The sequence below is a fragment of the Cebus imitator genome, unplaced genomic scaffold (genome assembly GCF_001604975.1).
Source record: "Cebus imitator isolate Cc_AM_T3 unplaced genomic scaffold, Cebus_imitator-1.0 Scaffold4, whole genome shotgun sequence".
NCBI classification, from domain to species: domain Eukaryota; kingdom Metazoa; phylum Chordata; class Mammalia; order Primates; family Cebidae; genus Cebus; species Cebus imitator.
The window spans coordinates 8,964,805-8,984,634 of record NW_016107319.1 but is presented as its reverse complement, the minus strand read 5'-3'; the positions used below and the strand labels follow the sequence as shown (position 1 = coordinate 8,984,634).

Genomic DNA, 19,830 nt, shown 5'->3' with positions numbered 1-19,830 from the left:
GGGGTTTCACCACTGTTGACCAGGATGGTCTCGATCTCTTGACCTCGTGATCCACCCGCCTCAGCCTCCCAAAGTGCTGGGATTACAGGCTTGAGCCACCGCGCCCGGCTGCCTGTTTTATCTTAACATAGACACCTTGATTCTCCTGTCAACTTAAGTTTGACTTTCTCTCAAGCTCTGAGAGCATGAATCAATGTTTACTTTGACAGCACAAGAAATTTTTTTTTGAAAAGCATTACCTCAGGAATGACAAACTACATGGCTGACGCCCTCTTATTCCTAAAATTCAAAAAGAGATAGATACTTAAATAAAATTATCAATGCACTGCTGTGCTCACTAGAAAGTGAAATGTCTAAGGTATAAGAAAAGCAGAGGGAGTGGTGAGCTTCTAAATGGTAAAGGCAGCGTTGGCTTTAGGATGACTATCAATCTCAAAAATGCAATCAGGAGGCCCTGTATTGGACTGAGACTATCCCGTCAAACTAGGGATCCTTAAAGGGAACTGATGGGGTCCTAGGGTGGTAGCACCTCCTGGTTCCTAGCAGAAGCAAATATAAATAGTTTATGGAGGAAATTCTGGTCCTCAGAATTCTCACAGATACGTTCAACAAAATGAGTTTGCAATCAAAACATAAAACACACAAAGAAACAAGCTGTAGAGAGTGTGAGTTAGGAGAAACAATATACACAGATGCAACCTCCAAGGATTTCAGATATTGAAAAAGTAGCTATTAAATTAGCTAGATATATTTGAAAAAGAATATAATGAAACAGAATTTCATTTTAGAAATGGAAAAGCAGTATCTGAATAGTGCCTGAGACTTTCCCAGAATTGATAAAAAAAAAAAAATACGAATCCAAAAAGAAGACAGCACTTCTAACAAAGCAGGATAAATAAAAAGGAATCTATGTCTAGACATATCGTAGTGAACCTGTAGAATACCAAAGACATAGAAATGATCTTAAAATCAGCCAGTCAGAGAAGACATTAGCTACAAGGGAATTACAATTAGACTAACAGCAAATTTTTCTATAGGAATAGAAGCAAGACAGTGGGTGGGACAGTATCTTCTATGGGCTGAGAGAAAATTATTGTTGATCAAGAACTGTGAACTTAAGCAAACTGTTTCCAAGAGAAGGCAAAATAAAGACATTAAAGTTAAACAAAAACTGAAAAAAGTTTTTGTAGAGTCCAGCCCTACAGGGTCCTGTGAGCCCCTCTCTACAGGTGTGGAGACGAGAAACTGTGGAAATAAAAGACACAAGACATCAAGAAAGAGAAAACCGAGTTTGGGCCGAGGGGTCCACTGCCAACCAAAGCATGGAGTCTCCCACGGGGTCTCCCACCCACAGGTTTCCACCAACAGATCTCCACTAATGCCACTTCTAAAGAGTATATTTCAGGTGGAGGGAAAATTATTGTAGAAGGAAAGTCTGAGAAATAAGAAAGAATGCTAAAGAGGCTGGTAAACACGTAGAAAAGTGTAAATAAACATTGTTATATAAGAAGAACAGTAATAATATTGTCTAATTTGTGGGTTTAACAAAAAGATAACATTAAAATTTTGTACAAAAATAGCAAATAATTTGAACAAACATTTTAAGGAGAATAAAGACACTAGACTGGTTAATTATAGAATTCATTAAATAATGGCTGGGCACGGTGGCTTCCGCCTGTAATCTCAGCACTTTGGAGGGCCAAGTCAGGTGGATCACTTGAGGTCAGGAGTTCAAGAGCATCCTAGGTAATACGGTGAAACCCTGTCTCTACTAAAAATACAAAAATTAGCCAGGAGTGGTGGTGTGCATCTGTAATCCCAGCTATTTGGGAGGCTGAGGCAGGAGAATCGTCTGGACCTGGGAGGTGGAGGTTGCAGTGAGCCAAGATCACACCACTGCACTCCAGCCTGACCAACAGAGCAAGGCTCTGTCTCAAAAAAAAAAAAAAAAAAAAACAAACGTTAAATAACCATTTCAACAGTAACCACTAAGAGTAAAAAGTATAAAATTTCCAACCATCAGGAAGGAAAAAAAATAATCAGCCCCCATAACTATGTTATTTGTGGTTTATGAGACAGCATCAAGTAGCAGACCAGACTAAATTTATATTGAACATAACTTAGTAAAATTCTCCCAAAGGAGGTAATTCTTCAGGTTTGAAGTGTGAACTAACTGTATACACAGAAGAGGCATGTCACTCACCTTACGTGGTGGTGTGGATTTCCCAGAATCTAAGTCGAGATCTAGGTATTCCACCTGTTTGTCTCCTTTAGGCTTGATCATAGGGCTGCTTCCTCCATCAAGACTGTTACTGCCAAAGAGATTCTGAAAGTATTAGACAACAAAATCAATGGTCATACATTCACCAGACATACCACTTATACTGTTTGACATCTACTGAAGCCTAAATATTTGCTTTCAAGAGGACATAACTTAAAAAGTTAAACCACCTTTCAGGATAGAAAGAAAATAAGTAAACTGATTAAAGCCTAGCTTACAGCAAGCTAAACATGGTTTCAAAAGTTAAACTTGGTTCACACTAAGATTGAGACATCAAGAGATAGCTAGCTATGATAGCCCAACTTGAAATTATTAAAACATATCTGTACTCAATTATGCTTTTACTCTACCGGATCTTTATACTCCTTGCTTTCAAATTAAATTTAAACAAACTTTCCACATTTTATTTAAAGGCTTTCAAACTAAAATTTGTTTTGAGTAAATACGTTATCTATGGAAACATGACTCCACTGGCTAAGTCTATTTTGCTTCAATCATTTGGATTTTTTTTTACCACTTAATTTCCTTAGTCTGATCTTTTCCTTCTTGAAAGGCATACATTCTAAAGAACATATTTAAGGGAAAAGGAAAATTATTACCTAATGAAGTCCTGAGATACAAAAAGAAGTGATAAAGAAGCTGGTAAACATGCAGAAAAATGTAAACAAGCATAGTTTATATAATAAGAGCAATAATAATACTAACTTGCGGGTTTAAAAAGACAGAATTAAAATTTTGGACAAAAATAGCACATAATTTATGCCAACATTTTAAAGAAAGTGAAGACATTGGTTAATTCTGGAATTTATAAATAACCGTTTTAGATAATTTGAATAGTAGGATTACTCTCTAAAAAATGCTAAAGAAGATAGGAATATATGCAATAAACAACAGGAACAAAAAACTTGAAGCAGAAGAATGAAAATCAGGCACTTCAAGATCAATGCCAAATAGAAAAGGCTGGCATGAACCTAAGTACCTATATATTCCCTCCACTCTAATTACAACAGGGTTCTATTATACATCTGCTCTAATTTTAATGTATGTGTTGCTGAAGCGAGCACTATACATGTGATTTGTTTCCATGCCTTACTCCTTTTAACCCCATCTAGAAATGTTCTTGGCTTCTTATATGCAAGACTGTGTATTTCACATTAGGGATTTTCATGCTTGTGCACTGTTGATATTTATGTTCATATATTATCTCATACTTTTGAAGAAAACCATAATGATTTAACAAAGTTAAAAATTTACACGTTATGATGAACAAAACAATCTGAAAACTGCATACGTCTGGTGGTTCTGTTGATTCTTTTTATGTTGCTACTTCATTTATATTTGCTTAGGTTAAACAGAAAAAACTGTGCCTTAGGGAAAGGATGCTTCTAGAAAAACATTGAGACTATTCCCTCATTTCGTAGCTGGTAAGGAAACTTGTTGCGAATTATTAAAACGTACTTCTTGCGCTGGGGTGACACAGCTCTATGCTGTGGGCGACTGCAGCTTGCTGAGCAGGACATGGCCTGGATTTCACATAATCAGGTATGAAGTATGTTTATGCAGTAAAAAACATGCACAACTAAACATAATGTTCTTATTTGGCGAAATAGATTTTTTAAACCAAATTTATCAATTACTGCAAATAAAACATTAAAAAATATAGAAAATGGCTGGTTGTGTTGGATCATGCCTATAATCCCAGCACTTTGGAAGGCCAAGGCGGGCAGATCACCTGAGGTCAGGAGTTCGAGATCAGCCTGGCCAACATGGTGAAACCCCATCTCTACTAAAAACTACAAAAATTAGCCAGGTGTGGTGGTGGTCATAATCCCACCTACTTGGGAGGCTGAGGCAGGAGAATCGCTTGAACCCAGGAGGCAGAGGTTACAGTGAGCCAAGATCGCGCCACTGCACTCCAGCCTGGGAAACAGGGGGAAACCCTGTCTGAAAAAATAAAATAAAATAAAAAATAACATGTAGGGCACAAAAAATATAAGCAAGTTTTGGTCCTCAATTAATATAAATCTCTCTCTTTTTTCAAATTCATGGAGAAACTGAAATCATCATGAAACATTTTATCTGAATGACTCTATATATCATTGTCACATAAAATCAGCCATGAATGTGTAAAAAATTCTATATTCAAATGTGATCAATGAAAGAGCTGCATTTCTCTGATTAGAAATGTCTAGAAGTAACTGCAGTATTACAAGGCTATAAAAGAAACTCATAAATTCATATGACCTGCATGCATAATACCAATAAATTGCTCTTAAAGAGAATTTCTCAGAGTGGCTAGTTAACCTATTTTATGTCTATTACTACTAGAACTGAACACTTTTCCATCTTTAAGTATTGTTAACATTTGTGTCTACAAGGAAGTCTATTTGCTCTTGATTTAATCTCCATTGGCAATAGCCTGTCTGTATTCTAGTCTTTCCCCCAGTATTTTCCCAAAACAGTTTAGAGAAACTCTAAGATTTTAGAAGGTAAGTGTTCTTTGAAATAATAAACCAGTAGTGCTAATTTTTTTTTTTTTTTTTTTTTTTTTTTTTTTTNAAAAAGATAAATTGGGCTTTATCAAAATTTTAAAATTTCTGCTCATGTTAAGAGAATGCAATGACAAGCTACAAACTTGGAAAACAATCTCTGAAAATCACACATCCAACAAAATAATTGTATCTAGAACATATAAAGTACTCTGAAAATTTGACAATAAGAAAATCAACAACTCAATTAAAAAATGAACAAAATACTTGAACAGCAGACACTCATCAAAGAGAATATAAGGATGGCAAATAAGCACATGGCAAGGTACTCAACATCATTAGACATTCAGAAAATGCAAGTAAAAACCATGATAAGCTATCACTCCACACCAATCAGAACAGCTATAAGCAAAAACCAGAAAGGCTACCAAAAATACCAAGTCCTAAGAAGAGCAAGGAGCACTGCACTTCTCACACACTGCTGGTGAGAATGTAAAATGCAATGGCCTCCGTGGAAAACAGTTTTGTTTTTTTTTTTTGAGAGGGAGTCTTGTTGCCCAGGCTGGAGGGCAATGGCCTCAGCTCACTGCAACCTCCACCTCCTGGGTTCAAGTGATTCTCCTGCCTCAGCCTCCTGAGTAGCTGGGATTATAGGCATGCACCCCCACACTCAGCTAATTTTTTTTTTTTGTATTTTTATTTTTAGTAGAGACCATGTTGGTCAGGCTGGTCTCTAACTCCTGACTTAATGATCTGCCCACCTCAGCCTCCCAAAGTGCTGGGATTACAGGCATGAACCACCACACCCAGCCAACAATTTCCTACAATGTTAAATATGCACTTACCATATGGCTCAGAATCCTACTCTTGGGCACTTACTTTAGAAAAATGAAGATTTCATTAAAAAATCCGTACATGAATTTTATAGCAGCCTCATTTATTATTGCTAAAGCCTAGAAACAAACCATAAACAGGTGAACAGATAAACTGTGATATAAGCATATAATGGAATACTACACAGCAATAAAGAAGGAATGAGCTATTGATATACACAACTTGGTTGGATCTCAAAGAAATAATGCCGAGTGAAGGAAGCCGGTCTCAAAAGGTTATAAATTGGCTGGGCACAGTAGCTCACACCTATAATCCCAGCACTTTGGGAGGGCAAGCATGTGGATCATTTAAGGTTAGGAGTTTGAGACCAGCCTGGGCAACATAGTAAAACGCTGTCTCTACTAAAAATATAAAAATTAGTTGGGCACGGTTGCGCATGCCTATAATCCCAGCTACTCAGGAGGCTGAGGCAGGAGAATCATTTGAACCCAGGAGGTAGAAGCTGCAGTGAGCTGAGATCATGCCACTGCACTCCAGCCTGGGGGATAGCACGAGACTGTCTCCAAAGAAAAAAAAAGAAATTTGCCACATTGTGTTTACTTTCATTTAGACATCTCTACTGGTGGCAAGTAAAAGGACTTTTCTGGCTTTATGTCATTAGGTGTAAAAAAAGTATTTTGATTTCCTTTGATTTCTGATTGTAATGTTCCTATTTTTCATCTTTTCCCTTCATCTAACACCCATGACAAATCATATTTTTAAACATTCCTATTATATGGCCTTGCCAAAATTTGTATGGCTATTCACTATTTTAGGCAAAAGACACTCTTTAGAACCTCAGAAAATACTATAATTAGTTTACAATAAGAAAACAGTTCACTCAACTACATAAAGTTGAAAATTGGTGACAATATCTACTCTGACCCAAAATTTAGGATTTAGAATTTTACTAGAGTCAACGTACTATACTGAGGAAAACTAACTTAATAATAATAGAATTCCACTCAAGTTGAAAAATAGTGAATACGAAAGCAAAAGTCAATTAATAAAAACTGCCCTGGCTTGAAAAATCAGTGAAAACATTATTGATATACTGATTATATTATTTGAGTGCTTTATAAATTTGGTATCTTATTAAAAAATTTGTATAGACAAGGTATCACTTATGTTGCCCAGGCTAGGTGTGAACTCCTAGGCTCAAGAGATCCTGCTTCAGCTTGCTGAGTAGCTGGGACTACAGGCGCATGTCACTGTGCTTGGCTAAATTTGATAATATTTTAAAGTTAACTAATTTAAGCACAAAATCAAGTTTTTCATTTCACTTAATTATGTTTCCTGACAACATAGTTGTAACAAACCTGGTTCTGCCTAAAGTCTATTAAGGATGAAAAGCCAATTCATTGCTACAATTGAGCTTTATATTTTATACCTCTATATAGGGCTGTTTTAAATAATATAGGGCCACTAAAGTGTTAACTCATTCCAAATTTTGACATTAGGTATTTGCTTATCCTGGTAGATACAGCAGACTGTCCCTCAATACCTGCTCTCCCCTCTCCCACATGCATGGGATTGTTAGGTGGGCCCACTGTTCCTCGGATCTAACACTGTTTTCCAGCTCCTTTGTGTCTAAGTGTGACCACACCAGCTAAGTTCTGGTTAATGCTTTGTATACAGCGGTTTCGATGAACCATCCTTATGAGGCAGTTCTTTTTCTCCCTTTCCTCCATCTTGGAGTTGGAATGTGGCTCTGTTGGCCAGAGCATCATCTTATCCAATGAGCATATGTGCACACCCAAGGAAAGGATACTGGAGAGCTGGAAAAGGTCTGAATCCCTGAAGACGCTATGGAAGAGAGCTGCTACAACACCTTGGATTGACTTTCTCTAGACTTTTCCACAAGAAAGAAAGAAAATTCTCTCGAGTCACAAATAAATACTTATTTTCTTTTACTCAGATGGGAACTTAATCCTAAAGGATATACTTATCTACTAAAATGCAAATAACAAAGCAAACATTAAATCTTACAAGGAAAATGTAAAGCAAAATATTTTTTAAAATTAAAATTGGTTTGTATTCTTAAATGTATGAAGTATTTTCTGGCAACTACCTGATTTCTGAGGAACAAAATGCTCACTACTATTAGAAAATTCTCATGCTTTATGGCAGTATAGCCAACCTGGAACATGTTACGTTTATAAGAGGTCTTCTTTAATCTTTACACTTATCTAAGGGTATATTTATTTATAAGACCATTTCACCATTAGAGGGCTGTGACATAGCCTTAGAGAACTGCATTATAAAATGCTGTATATTTTTCTGAAGAGTATAAAAAATCAAGTATCTCTCAAATGACATATAACGGAAAACTTTTTTTTTTCAAATTAGAGACAGGGTCACATGTTGCCCAGGCTAGCCTCAAACTGTTGGACTCAAGGACTCAAGTGACCCTCCCACATCAGTCTCCCAAACAGTTGAAACTACAGGGTTGTGCCACTGCGCCGGGCAATTTTTATTTTTTTAACTCATTTACAGTATATTTTCACCTTTTATTGGTTTTAGAGTTTACGGTATTATTTTTAGTAAGCATTTTTAAAAGTTTTATTGCTTCTTCTTAAGTATTATAAAGAAAGATGTGAGGATAAAATTTATAGATGGAAAGAACAGTTCTAGCTTGAATGATTTAAATGGGCTGCTCAGGGAGAAGTTAAGACTTTACATACTGGGTCTTCACTGGACAGGTTTGGGTTCATGGGAACATAATTCTCTTCACTGTCATGTGAGTCACTGCTTGAAGTTGTGCTATGCACTGAATCCGGTCGGGGGGACATGGGAAACCTAGAAGAGCTAATTACAAAAATCATCATCACAAACATAAGACTTGACAAAAATATCTAAAATTATTCCCCAAATAAAAATGAGAGATAATCTGCATTCTTTCAGAAATACTCCCTTATGTTTATAATCACTCATTGTACACATTTATGACATAATTTTTGTGCACAAACACATAACTAATATTTACAACTGTATTATAAAACTATATTTTGGACAGCAAAGTATTTCGTGTAGAACAAACAAACTACTACCAGTGACTTTGTCAGAAGTAGAAAGCTTCTGATATAAAATGGAAGACTTAAGAATTTTGTTTTTTTAAAAAACTATATATATATATATATATATATACATATACACACACATAAAACATGATCATATGTTCAATGTAAGTTTGTAACTCATAAATTTCTCATTTCCCTATATATATTTAAATAAGTTTCAGTTAAATAATCCCCACAAGAGACTACCATATTTTCAAGATTAGTAGTCCTCAGAAATTTTTGGTTTCACAGACCTTTTACAGTCTTAAAAATTATTGAGAATCCCAAGAAATGTCTGTTTACATGAGTTATATCTATTAATTTTGCCATCTTAGAATTGAAAATAGATACCTTTTTAAAACACAAGTAGTACACAAATATTCATTCTATTGGGTGTCACAATGATATGATCACATATCATGTAGCCTCTGGAAAACTCTACTGTACACTCAGAAGGAGCAAATAAATACAGCAAATAACATCTTAATATATTAATGAAAATAGTTTTGACTTTATAGAACCCCCCAAAAGGGGGCTCTTCAGATCATCCATTGAGAACCACTATTCTAGATATTTTCCATGATAATGAACAATTCTAGATAGTCACATTATTCATACAAATTACATATTTTAGACAAAAGGACTCACTCTCGAGCAAAACTCCTAGTGATGGGAGATCTAACTGGGGCTTGTAATTCTTCCCATTCTGGCAAAGGTTTTATTTCTAAAGGTGCTGGCTTGGCTGAAAAGAAAAAGAGGAAAGGGATTTTTAGTGTACAGAACTTTGGAAAACAAACAAGGTTTGCTCTAACTCTATATTTGATAGCCAGAGTAAACCTAAGACCACCTAGTTTCACATATGAAATGAGGTTCATGAATGTTACATGATTTGCCCAAGGTTGCATAGCTAAGTAATTAGCAGTAAGAGCTAAATCAGATAACGTTTTCATGATTTTTACTTCAAAGCCTAAATCTCTATTACAACATGTTGCTTCTTAAGTAAATATCTTATTAATATAAACTAAATGAGATGAAGAAAGAATGTGACCCAGTTCTTTTGTAGTTGCATTATACATTTCATTATTTCATAAATTATTTCACTAATTTCATACTCAAAGAAATTTAATCATCTATGTAAAATAATTCCTATTCTTCAATATTGAAGCATATAACTATAGATATAAAATGATGCATAGAAACTATGAAAATTTTGTCAAAACCCTAAATCAAAAAAATGTTTGAATCTTTTAGAATAATTCATGCCAGTCTGGAAACAAACAAAACAAAACAATATTATATCTTTAGATCCAAACTCTGTCCTGAGAAAAGGGCATAATTATTTTACTTCAAATTGTTAGTGTAATTTAACCAATAAATCTCTTGCTCATTATATACAATTAAGTAAATGCTAATATTTTTGTTAGTTCCATTTATAAGTGATCTTTACTTATCTCATTATTGCAGTAGACAATTAAACCAATATATACCACAGATTTCTTAGCCATTTTCTTAAAGTCAAGACTGAAATTTTTTTCAGACATTTATGGAGTGAGCAAAAGAACTAAAACAATACTATTTAATCCTAGATACTTTAGGAAGCTATCTAAACATGTGAGGTAAATATTTCAGTAATGTTTCATTCTGCCACTCTTAACCAAAAATTTCATCTTTCCAGGTTTATTTATAGTCTTTGTCTATGTATGTTTGATTTTAATCAATTATGGCATAATTACCATTAAACTATAAAACGGATGGCCATTTTAAAGGACCATATACGTTGAGGCTCATAAGCAAGTATTTTTGTCAACTCACATATAATGAAGACCAAATTAACTTATTAAATTCAAGCTAAAATCATTTTCCTTGTCTATATTCTTAAAATGGACACATACAGAATATTCTGCCAACTAAAAGTATTTCTTTAACTCTTACTGTTTTACCTTTTTGACATCCAAAGGCTAATAGCAGTTTAGCTGTCAATTTTTAAATAATGGGACAATTAATCCATGGAAATGATTCTTTATTCTGTCTCAGGACAGAATACATATACAGAAATACAGAAGATAACAGAAACTCACAAACAGTTCACAAATTTAAAGGATAAAATATTGTCTAAAAAGTTAAAAGAATAATGTACAAGGACAAGTCTGAATATCACATATTATCAAACATTTAACATGCTGCTGTTAATGGCATAGTAAGTAGACTCTATGTATTACGGGAAGCGCTCACTTTAGAATGCTGGAAAGTTTTATTTACAACAGCAGTAGTATTTAAGTTTCTTCTTTCTTGATTTTTAGAAAAAACAAATTACAAAATAAATTCCCAATGCCCCATACAGCATGCGGTGCTAAAGTACATACCCTTTCTTCTCGTAGCAAAGTCACCTATGGTTTGTGAATCAGTTCGCTCTAAACCATGGGGTTTGAGTCTTAAAATTTTAGGACTTTGACCTAATTGGTAAAAAGAAGACTCTCTTAATATAATGTTATTTATTAATTGGAAAATGGATTCTGTAAAAAAGCAACAGAGCCCTGTGCAGAAATGTTACATCTCAAAAGCATGAACAAAAGTTTGTGGAGAATATTTCAGCCTTGCTACATAAAATTCATGCTCATGCCCAGCACAATGGAAAAGAGGAAGTTACATGCAACAATGTAAGAAGCAAGGAGGTATAAAAGATGGTAGGATCTTAGTGTGATAACCAGCCTGGTTAGTTGTTATCTTCATTTGGGGGAACAGAGGGAAAATATGTGCCATGTTAGTTTTTATTCTAACATGTCTTAGAAAACTGGATCAAATTTAAAAAAATTGTAGAATACCCTAGTCAGATCTCAATTACCTCTTTCTTTTTTTTGAAATATCGTGTCTCATATGAAAGCACGAAGGCCTGCCTCCTCCTTGTAATATTACTTTTCTAATTTGATAGAGACGTTTTTAAAGCCTTAATCTGACTATTCCTGTACCTCCTGACCAAGACTCTTCTAGAGAAGCAAGTGGCCACTACTGTATTTGCTAATCTAAAACCAAAACAAGACCAACATTTCCTTCCTCTGGATACTCACTGGTTGCCCATTGGCTTCACCTTGCAAGAATTAGATGGTTAGATTCTGGTTCTACTGATTGCCTAGCTTCAGTTTAATTAAGTATATGAAAGCATAAATTCAGTTACCATCATCTTCCTTTCATTTAATGTTTGTCACATAAAATCACCTCTGAAAAGCCTCTGAAAGGCATATTTCCCATTAGAAGCCTGGATGTCAGAGTTGTAATATCAATCTGAATCAATGACTTAAGCTACTCCATTATTGGTGGCACTAAATTTTCTTTTCTTTTTTTTGGAATTTACAAAGTTGAATTGACATCTAGTAGGTGGCAGAATCAGAATTTGCTGGTTAAATGCTGATATCTAGCACTTACCTATTGAAATCTAAAAGTCTCTTAAAATATAATTCTGTAGAGGTTATAAAAAATAAAAATTCCCTAACCAATTTTCTAAGTTAAACAATACATTGAGTTTATTCAGAAATGAGGCAGCCTGAGTTTAAAAGGTCAATATGAACATTTTGGGCAACATCTACTCCTTACCCCTAAAATTCCCCAATCCAGGGCCCGTACTGGCAGGACACTTTTCTAAAGCAAGGAAAGATGACAACTTTTTAAACTCCCCCAAATAGTGTGCTACTCTTCAAAAAAAGTAAGACAGAGGGTAAGTCTTAGTATTAAAATAACGTAATCATTTTGGAGTGAAAGGCCCTTACAAATCTAGTTTCTTCATTTTATGAATGAGATTCGCCCAAAGAAAGAAGGAGTTACGTGATTTGCTCAGGTTACGCTTTAATCAGAGGCAGTTAAGACTTCCTCTAGCCTGTCACCAGCTGGTTTGGCACTCTTGTTCTATACCACACTGTCCTACCTTTCCAGACCTTTAGTTATATAGAGAATCTCAGGAAATTTAGCTGGAGACCATGTTGGAGCTACTTGAAGTTCATTTTTGAACTCTCCATTGCAGCTAGAGAGCTTACAGCACTCTGTGCTACACAGGAACCCAGACAGAGAAAGGAATAAATGTGCTTATTACAACACTTATGTCTATAGTTGATACTACTCTGAATTTACAGATGTGGCTTGGGGGGACATCTACGTGAATGCCACAGAGAATTGCCCCACCAGTGATGTCTGGTTTAATTACACAATGCTCTTAGAACAATTTTTGGTTTACTGGTCTTGACTGGTTATGTGTGATACATTCCTCCTTTTCTGAAAGATCCGTTTTCATTAGCTCTTCAGCTTCCTCATGATTTTTTCACCATATTTATCTCCCAGTGGTCACTCTTTGCATTTCTCAGCTTTGTGCCCCCAGCATCTTATCTATGTTTGTGGTTAAATAATCAAGGTCACATGACTGCTAAATCTTACCTAGTTATGGTTTCTCACTTTTTCTCTAGTTCTACCCTCCAACTGCCTGACAGGTCACCTCCAATTATTCCTCTGAAACTGAAACTCATTGTTTTCCACCTCCAATACTCTTAGCAATGACACCATTTCCTGGATCCTTAGGTACAAATTCTCAGAGTTATATAGTCCATCCCCTTTGACCATGTGTATTTGGTCTCAAAATGCTAATGATTTCCCAGTGTGACAACAAAAAGAGCTTTTAAAATGGTAAGGACTGAAATGTAAGGAGCAGGTAGTCAAGGTCAATGAGAAAGTTACCAGAGCCTGTGTGAATGCTGGTGTGATGACTATAGTCCAGAATGATCACGGCCTTTGAAAAATTACATGGAGGGTCTTTTAAAACCTATGTTTAGAGGAAGAGAAACAAGGCAAGAACAAATGTGTTTGGGAAGAAAAGCTAATCATAATAGATAAAAAAGAGAAACTGAACTTCTATCTTGCTTTGGTCTTCTCTAGCTAGGAGAATGATTTTCAAACTGAAAAGGACAGAAGAAATTATAGCAGCCATTAAAAAAAGGCCATTATGTGAGAAAGGTGTGCGAAAGTCGATTATACAAATTGGGTCATTCTTGTTGCACCCAACTAAATCAGGGTTGAGGGCCAGGGGCAAATAGCACCCAGGGCACCGAGCCCAAGAATTAACATTTCCACAAGCCCTGGTGCTGAAACAGCCTGCTGCAACCCTAAGACCAGTTTTACCTAGAAGCTGCTGAAATGACCTGCCATGACACTAAAACTGGTTTTACCTGCTGCCATCATTCACCAATCAGAGCTTGCCAGTTCCCAAGAAATTCTCTAGTGCCAGCGAGCTTTCTTTCAAAGCAATACATAAGATTTCTCTTTCTAATAAAACTCCCAACCTCCTCTTTGTTCTTTAGATATGACAGACCACTGGGTCTGTGTGTGTGTATCTCAAATTGCAATTCTTACTTCCCAAATAAAATGTTAAAGATTCATCTCTACATTTTTTATTCTGACTTTAACAAGTACAACATACTATCCAGCTACTTTCAAGTTCTATTCAATCAATTACATATCAAGATAGCAGTGATTTTACAAACAAGAACACATACTATATATGATTTATCTGGGGAAGTCATGGAGAACACGGAGATGCCACAAGAATAAACTATGGATGCATTTCCATCATGTTCTCTTGAATTGTGCTCTGCTCTAGCTAGACTATTCTCTTCTCTATTTCTCATGTACATCTTTAAAAGTTCAGCCCTTTTCTACATTCTTTCATTATCAATATCTACCACTGCTTTATCAATCAGTGACTAATTGCCACACAAAGCTCAAGTTACAATACATTCTCCAAGACTGCCCAGAGAAATTACATTACACTTAATCATCAATAATGAACATTTACTTACACGTTCTTAGGATTAGACACTCTAAAGCCTCCCAACAACCATGAAAGGAAGATACAATTTAATAAAGATTTTAATTATTTTATTACCAAGCTTGCTGAGACTTATAGAAGTTAACTTGCCCAGACTCACAAAGATGATGACTGGGAGAGCCAGAATTTAAATCCTGCGAATCTAGAGAGAGGGTTCATGTTCTTAGTCCCATATCCTTATTTCGAACCTAGAATCTTTACTATAGTTACTCTTAGAAGAGTATTCGCATTGTTTTGCTTTTATATACAGTAACTTCTCTCAACTAAATTTTAAGTACTTCACATATTAGAGACGTAAAATCTCTACATTTCTCTGAAGGGTTTACCTTCCTGACCAGTAATTTCTTGTTGGTTACAGTGAAAACATATAAAATGTAAGCAATTGTAATGATGAATACAATGTGGATTAAGTAATTTTCAAAGACATCACATGCTCCAAGGAGACTCGTATTAGGCAAAAGCAGCTGAATGAAATCAGTAAGCCTTTCACTCAAATTCTTCTTCATCTCCATTACTTTTTTTCCGGGGTGGGTACTAAAAGGGTATTCCTTTTCTAGGGTATTCCTTGATTTCCTTAATAGAACAATATGATATAATCATATTGAAATTTTAAAAATGCATTTATAAAATTTACATGTATTTTCTACTCTGCGTAAAGCTTAAGGTTAATTTTAGGGCAAAAGCTGTAATGTGGAAATGCTGCACTGAATTGCACCATGTCGCTTAGGCATTTTGTTAGCTTAATTTCTCTATGCTTCCATACTCAACTTGACATTTATGTACCAGACAGAAATGAAAATCATACCCAAAGAATAGCCCTATATTACTTAATAGGAGAAAAAGGAGAAAAAAAGTCCAAGGTGTAAGTAGGTCTGTCTTAGCCTTTTCTTTTTCTTTACTGCCTGTATGCAATAGGCCAATGTTTTACTGATTGCTGAAGAAAAGTGTGAAAATAGATAATAAGAAATAAGAAGGCCAGGTGCGCTGACTCACACCTATAATCCCAGCATTTTGGGAGGCCGAGGTGGGTGGATCACGAGGTCAGGAGTTCGAGACCAGGCTGGCCAATATGGTAAAACCCTGTCTCTACTAAAAATACAAAAATTAGCCAGGTGTAGTGGTGTGCACCTGTAGTCCCAGCTACTCAGGAGGCTGAGGCAAGAAAATTGCTTGAACCTGGGAGGTGGAGGTTGCAGTGAGCCGAGATTGCGCCACTGCACTCCAGCCTCGGTGACAGAGTGAGATTCCATATCAAAAATAAATTAATAAGAATACTAAAGCAAAGGCAAAAATACACCAACTTTGGTGATTCTCAAATGCTTAGAGTAAACAGAGAACTCATTTGTGTCTGAACCTTTAAGTCCAAGGCAGTTACAACTTGGCTTTTGCTAGACTTGGCTTGAAAAAAGAGTACAACATAATTGAAGAGCACTGACTACTAGAGAAATTTCTATCTGTGCTTTAATCCTTAGGAGGACTGTTAATGTCAATCTCTTGATCATGTGATCGCTCCCTAATTTGGGGTACAATTAGAGATAGATGTAATTTTACATTTTAAAATAAGAAAATATATGCAAAGAAAAGTCAATGGATTTGTCCAATGTCATTTATTGGGAGGGAGTGGTTGTTAATAGTATTACTAGAAATGAATTCTAGCTTTTTGGATTCTTGGTGTAACATTTTTCAAATATACTGTTGTATACTGTAACCTCATCACTGTAACTGATTTTAATGGTTTCTAAAAGAAAAAAAATGAAAACACTGCTAACTAGAAAACCTACGCCATCTAGAAGAGTGTGCAGTGTATGATTCATACCCTCCCTTTGCTTTGCTCTTATATCATGTGAATTCTCATGGAGGAGGAGACTTTTAAAAGTCTTAAAAGCTAAAGCCCTTCAAAAAAAAAAAAAAAAAAAAAAGAGACGATTTTAATTCTAAGGAATTGTCCCCAAGTATTCCAAAGAAAAAAACAGCAGGCCAGACCAGAAACAGTGGCTCACACCTGTAATCCTAGCATTGTGGGAGGCTGAGGTGAGAGGATCACTTGAGCCCAGGAGTTCAAGACCAGCCTGGGCAACATAGTGAGAACCTATCTCTAAAAGAAAAAAAAAGAAAAGAGCCTTGCAAACTGCATAAAAACTTTCTGTGCAAACACTGATGTCAAGGCAAAATGTAAGGCAAGTCTTAATGTAGCACCACCATTTTATGCAACCCTAAGAAACAGACCAGCAAGTATCAGAATACTCTTTTAAAATGAAGGCCCTGACATGCTACAGACATTCACACCAGAAAATGAAAAATTGTCTGATGTCTTTTTTTAAGAAATGTGTACTGCATTGCTATATGAGTTCCACTTATACTCCAAGTACCTCAAAACTTCCAAAAATCACTACACGTTCCCCAAGTTGAGGGAACCACAAAGGGAGACTTTTGCTATGCCTTTCCTGTTTGATCCTGTCTCAACAAAAACTTCAAGAACCCTGGATTTGGAAAACTGGGCAAAGTACTCTTTGAGAAAGAAAAGTGATTTTTATAACATTTTATATTAAGGAATACAATTATTTTCTCCATTGTGTTCTTAAATCAGAATGAGCTCTCTAGGGACAACCTGATTATGTTACATACCTGCATAAAATTCTTTAATGGTGCCCTCAGAATAAAGTGTAAGCTCATTATCATAAATTATAACTCCTTCAGGATCAGGCACCTGCAAGGCATCTGGCATTTGTCCCTCCTTTGGTATTTTCCTCCTTCCTTTTCGCCCACCCACCTACCTACCCATGACTCTGGGCCTGTTTCATCTCCCCTGTTTTTAAAGGACCTGGGCACATTGTTTATTCTGACGAGAAGATCCTTTGCCAGGCTGCCCTCCCCTAACATCATTTAATTGCCATTTACAGTCTCAGACTTTCCTCAGGGGAGCTTCCCTAATAGTGCCAAGAGTTTACTTCAACCACAGCCCCTTCCACAGTAATTATGAAAATGTGTTTACTTCTCCATCCCCTCTCCTAGATGGTGAGCTTCTTCAGGGGAGCAACCTTTTTTCCTTGTTTGGAAAATTTATATCCTGTAACTGATAGGTGCTTAAATCTGTGTTGAATTAATGTGAATGAACTGCCTTTCTCTTAAAGTTAGTGGTGTTTAATCTGATCAATCTCACACATTTTTGCTTGTCCTTTTTTTGTTTTTGAGAAGGAGTCTGGCTGTGTTGCCCAGGCTGGAGTACAACAGCGTGATCTCCGTTCACTGCAACCTCTGACTCCTGGGTTCAAGCAAGTCTCGTGCCTCAGCCTCCTGAGTAACTGGAATGACAGGCACCACCACACCAGGCTAATTTTTTTTTTCTATTTTTAGTAGAGACAGTGTTTTACCATGTTGGTCAGGCTGGTCTCAAACTCCTGACCTCAGGTGCTCTGTCCATCTCGGTCTCCCCAGATGCTGAGATTATAGGCTGAACCACTGTGCCCAGTCATATTTGCTTGTCATTTACAAGGAAAAAGGAAAGAACTAAATGGTATTTCAGGTCAGTCACATCAAATACAGTCAAGGCAGTCATGCGAGGCCATGTTTCGAATAAGTAGATTTGATCTATTAATGCATTATTCTAATAGGTAACCACTTACATAAATTCCACACAAAGTACACATTTTATTTTTTGTATTATTACAGGCTTTACAAAGTCCAATTTTTTTAAGCCTAAATTTTTCACTCTTCCCAAAGTTTTGCAGATTATGCTACTACTTCCAGTAGACATCTCCAAAATCAAGAAAGAGTAAAAGTAATTCACATCATTATTATCATCTGTTAATTCCAGAAAGCAATCAAGGCAGACAACTGAAAAATCTTTATACTTTAATGGTCTCAAGGTATAAAGAGAAATGTAATAATCATAATTATACTCCGAAGTCAAGAGAATAGAGAATAAAACCCCACATGTTAAGGATATGCTGTAAAAACGCATTCCATACTTACTTCCTTTAAACGGTAATGAATTTAACCCAAAGCTTGAGGTTAAGCGGGCGCAGTGGCTCATGCCTGTAACCCCAGCGCTTTGGGAGGCTGAGGTGAGTGGATCACCTGAGGTCAGGAGTTTGAGACCAGCCTGGCCAACACAGTAAAACCCAATCTCTACTAAAAATACAAAAAATTAGCTGAGTATAGAGGTGGGCACCTATAATCCCAGCTACTAGGGAGGCTGGGGCAGGAGAATCGCTTGAACCTGGGAGGCAGAGGTTGCGGTGAGCTGAGATCACGTCATTGCACTCCAGCCTGGGCAACAAGAGCGAAACTCCGTCTCAAAAAAAAAAAAAAGATTTAAACTTTAATATCCGTTTATCAAAATCGAGTTACATGTACTGTTGTTATTCATACAAATAATTATTATTGTATATATGCAGTTTTTAAAAAGCATGTTAATGATCAAGTAGGCTTTAATCTTGGAGTGCAAAATGGTTCAACATATACAAATCAATAAATGTGATTCACCATGTAAACAATTAAAAACAAAAAACATATGATCATCTCAATAGACATGGAAAAAGCTTTTGATAAAATCAAACATCTCTTCATGATAAAAAACCCTTAAGAAACTAAGCATTATGACCAAGTCTTCAAAAGCAATTGCAACAAACCGGAAATTAACAAGTGGGACCTAATTAAACTATAAAGAGCTTTTACACAGCAAAAGAAACTATCAACAGAATAAACAGACAACCTACAAAATGGGAGAAAATACGCACAAACTATGGAGCTGACAAAGGGCTAATACCCAGAACCTATAAGAAACTCAAATCAACAAGCAAAAAACAAGTAATCCATTAAAAAATGGGTAAAAGACATGAACTGGCACCTCTCGAAATCAGACATACAAGTGATCAACAAATGTATGAAAAGATACTCCATCACTAATCTTCTGAGAAATGCAAATGAAAACTACAATGAGATATCATCTCACACTAGTCAAAACAGCTATTATTAAAAAGCCAAAAAACCACAGATTCTGGTGAGGCTGTGGAGAAAAGGGAATGCTTATACACTGTTGGTGAGAATGTAAATTAGTTCAGCCATTGTGGAAAGCAGTTTGGAGACTTCTCAAAGAACTTAAAACAGAACTGCCATGAAATCCAGCAATCCCATTACTGGGTATATATCCAAAAAAACCCAAATCTTTCTACCAAACAGACACATGCACTCACATGTTCACTGCAGCAGTGTTTACAATAGCAAAGACATGGAATCAACCTAGGTGCCCATCAACAGTGGACT

At 36.0% G+C, this 19,830-nt stretch overlaps 1 protein-coding gene across 10 annotated transcripts in view; it reads right to left on the bottom strand.

The window, feature by feature from the left end:
• GAB1 (GRB2 associated binding protein 1) overlaps nucleotides 1-19,830 on the bottom strand; it is a 132,372-nt gene that overhangs the window by 5,064 nt on the left and 107,478 nt on the right. For 7 of the 10 annotated variants that reach the window (XM_017534464.2, XM_017534456.2, XM_017534480.2 and 4 more), the window contains 4 exons: nucleotides 11,066-11,155; nucleotides 9,351-9,444; nucleotides 8,328-8,451; nucleotides 2,204-2,326 (listed from right to left, as the gene is read on the bottom strand). In XM_017534464.2, the coding sequence (XP_017389953.1) occupies nucleotides 2,204-2,326; nucleotides 8,328-8,451; nucleotides 9,351-9,444; nucleotides 11,066-11,155 (431 nt within the window). The remainder of the gene's footprint in view (nucleotides 1-2,203; nucleotides 2,327-8,327; nucleotides 8,452-9,350; nucleotides 9,445-11,065; nucleotides 11,156-19,830) is intronic. The other 3 variants (XM_017534476.2, XM_017534497.2, XM_037740488.1) reach the window with 1 other exon arrangement.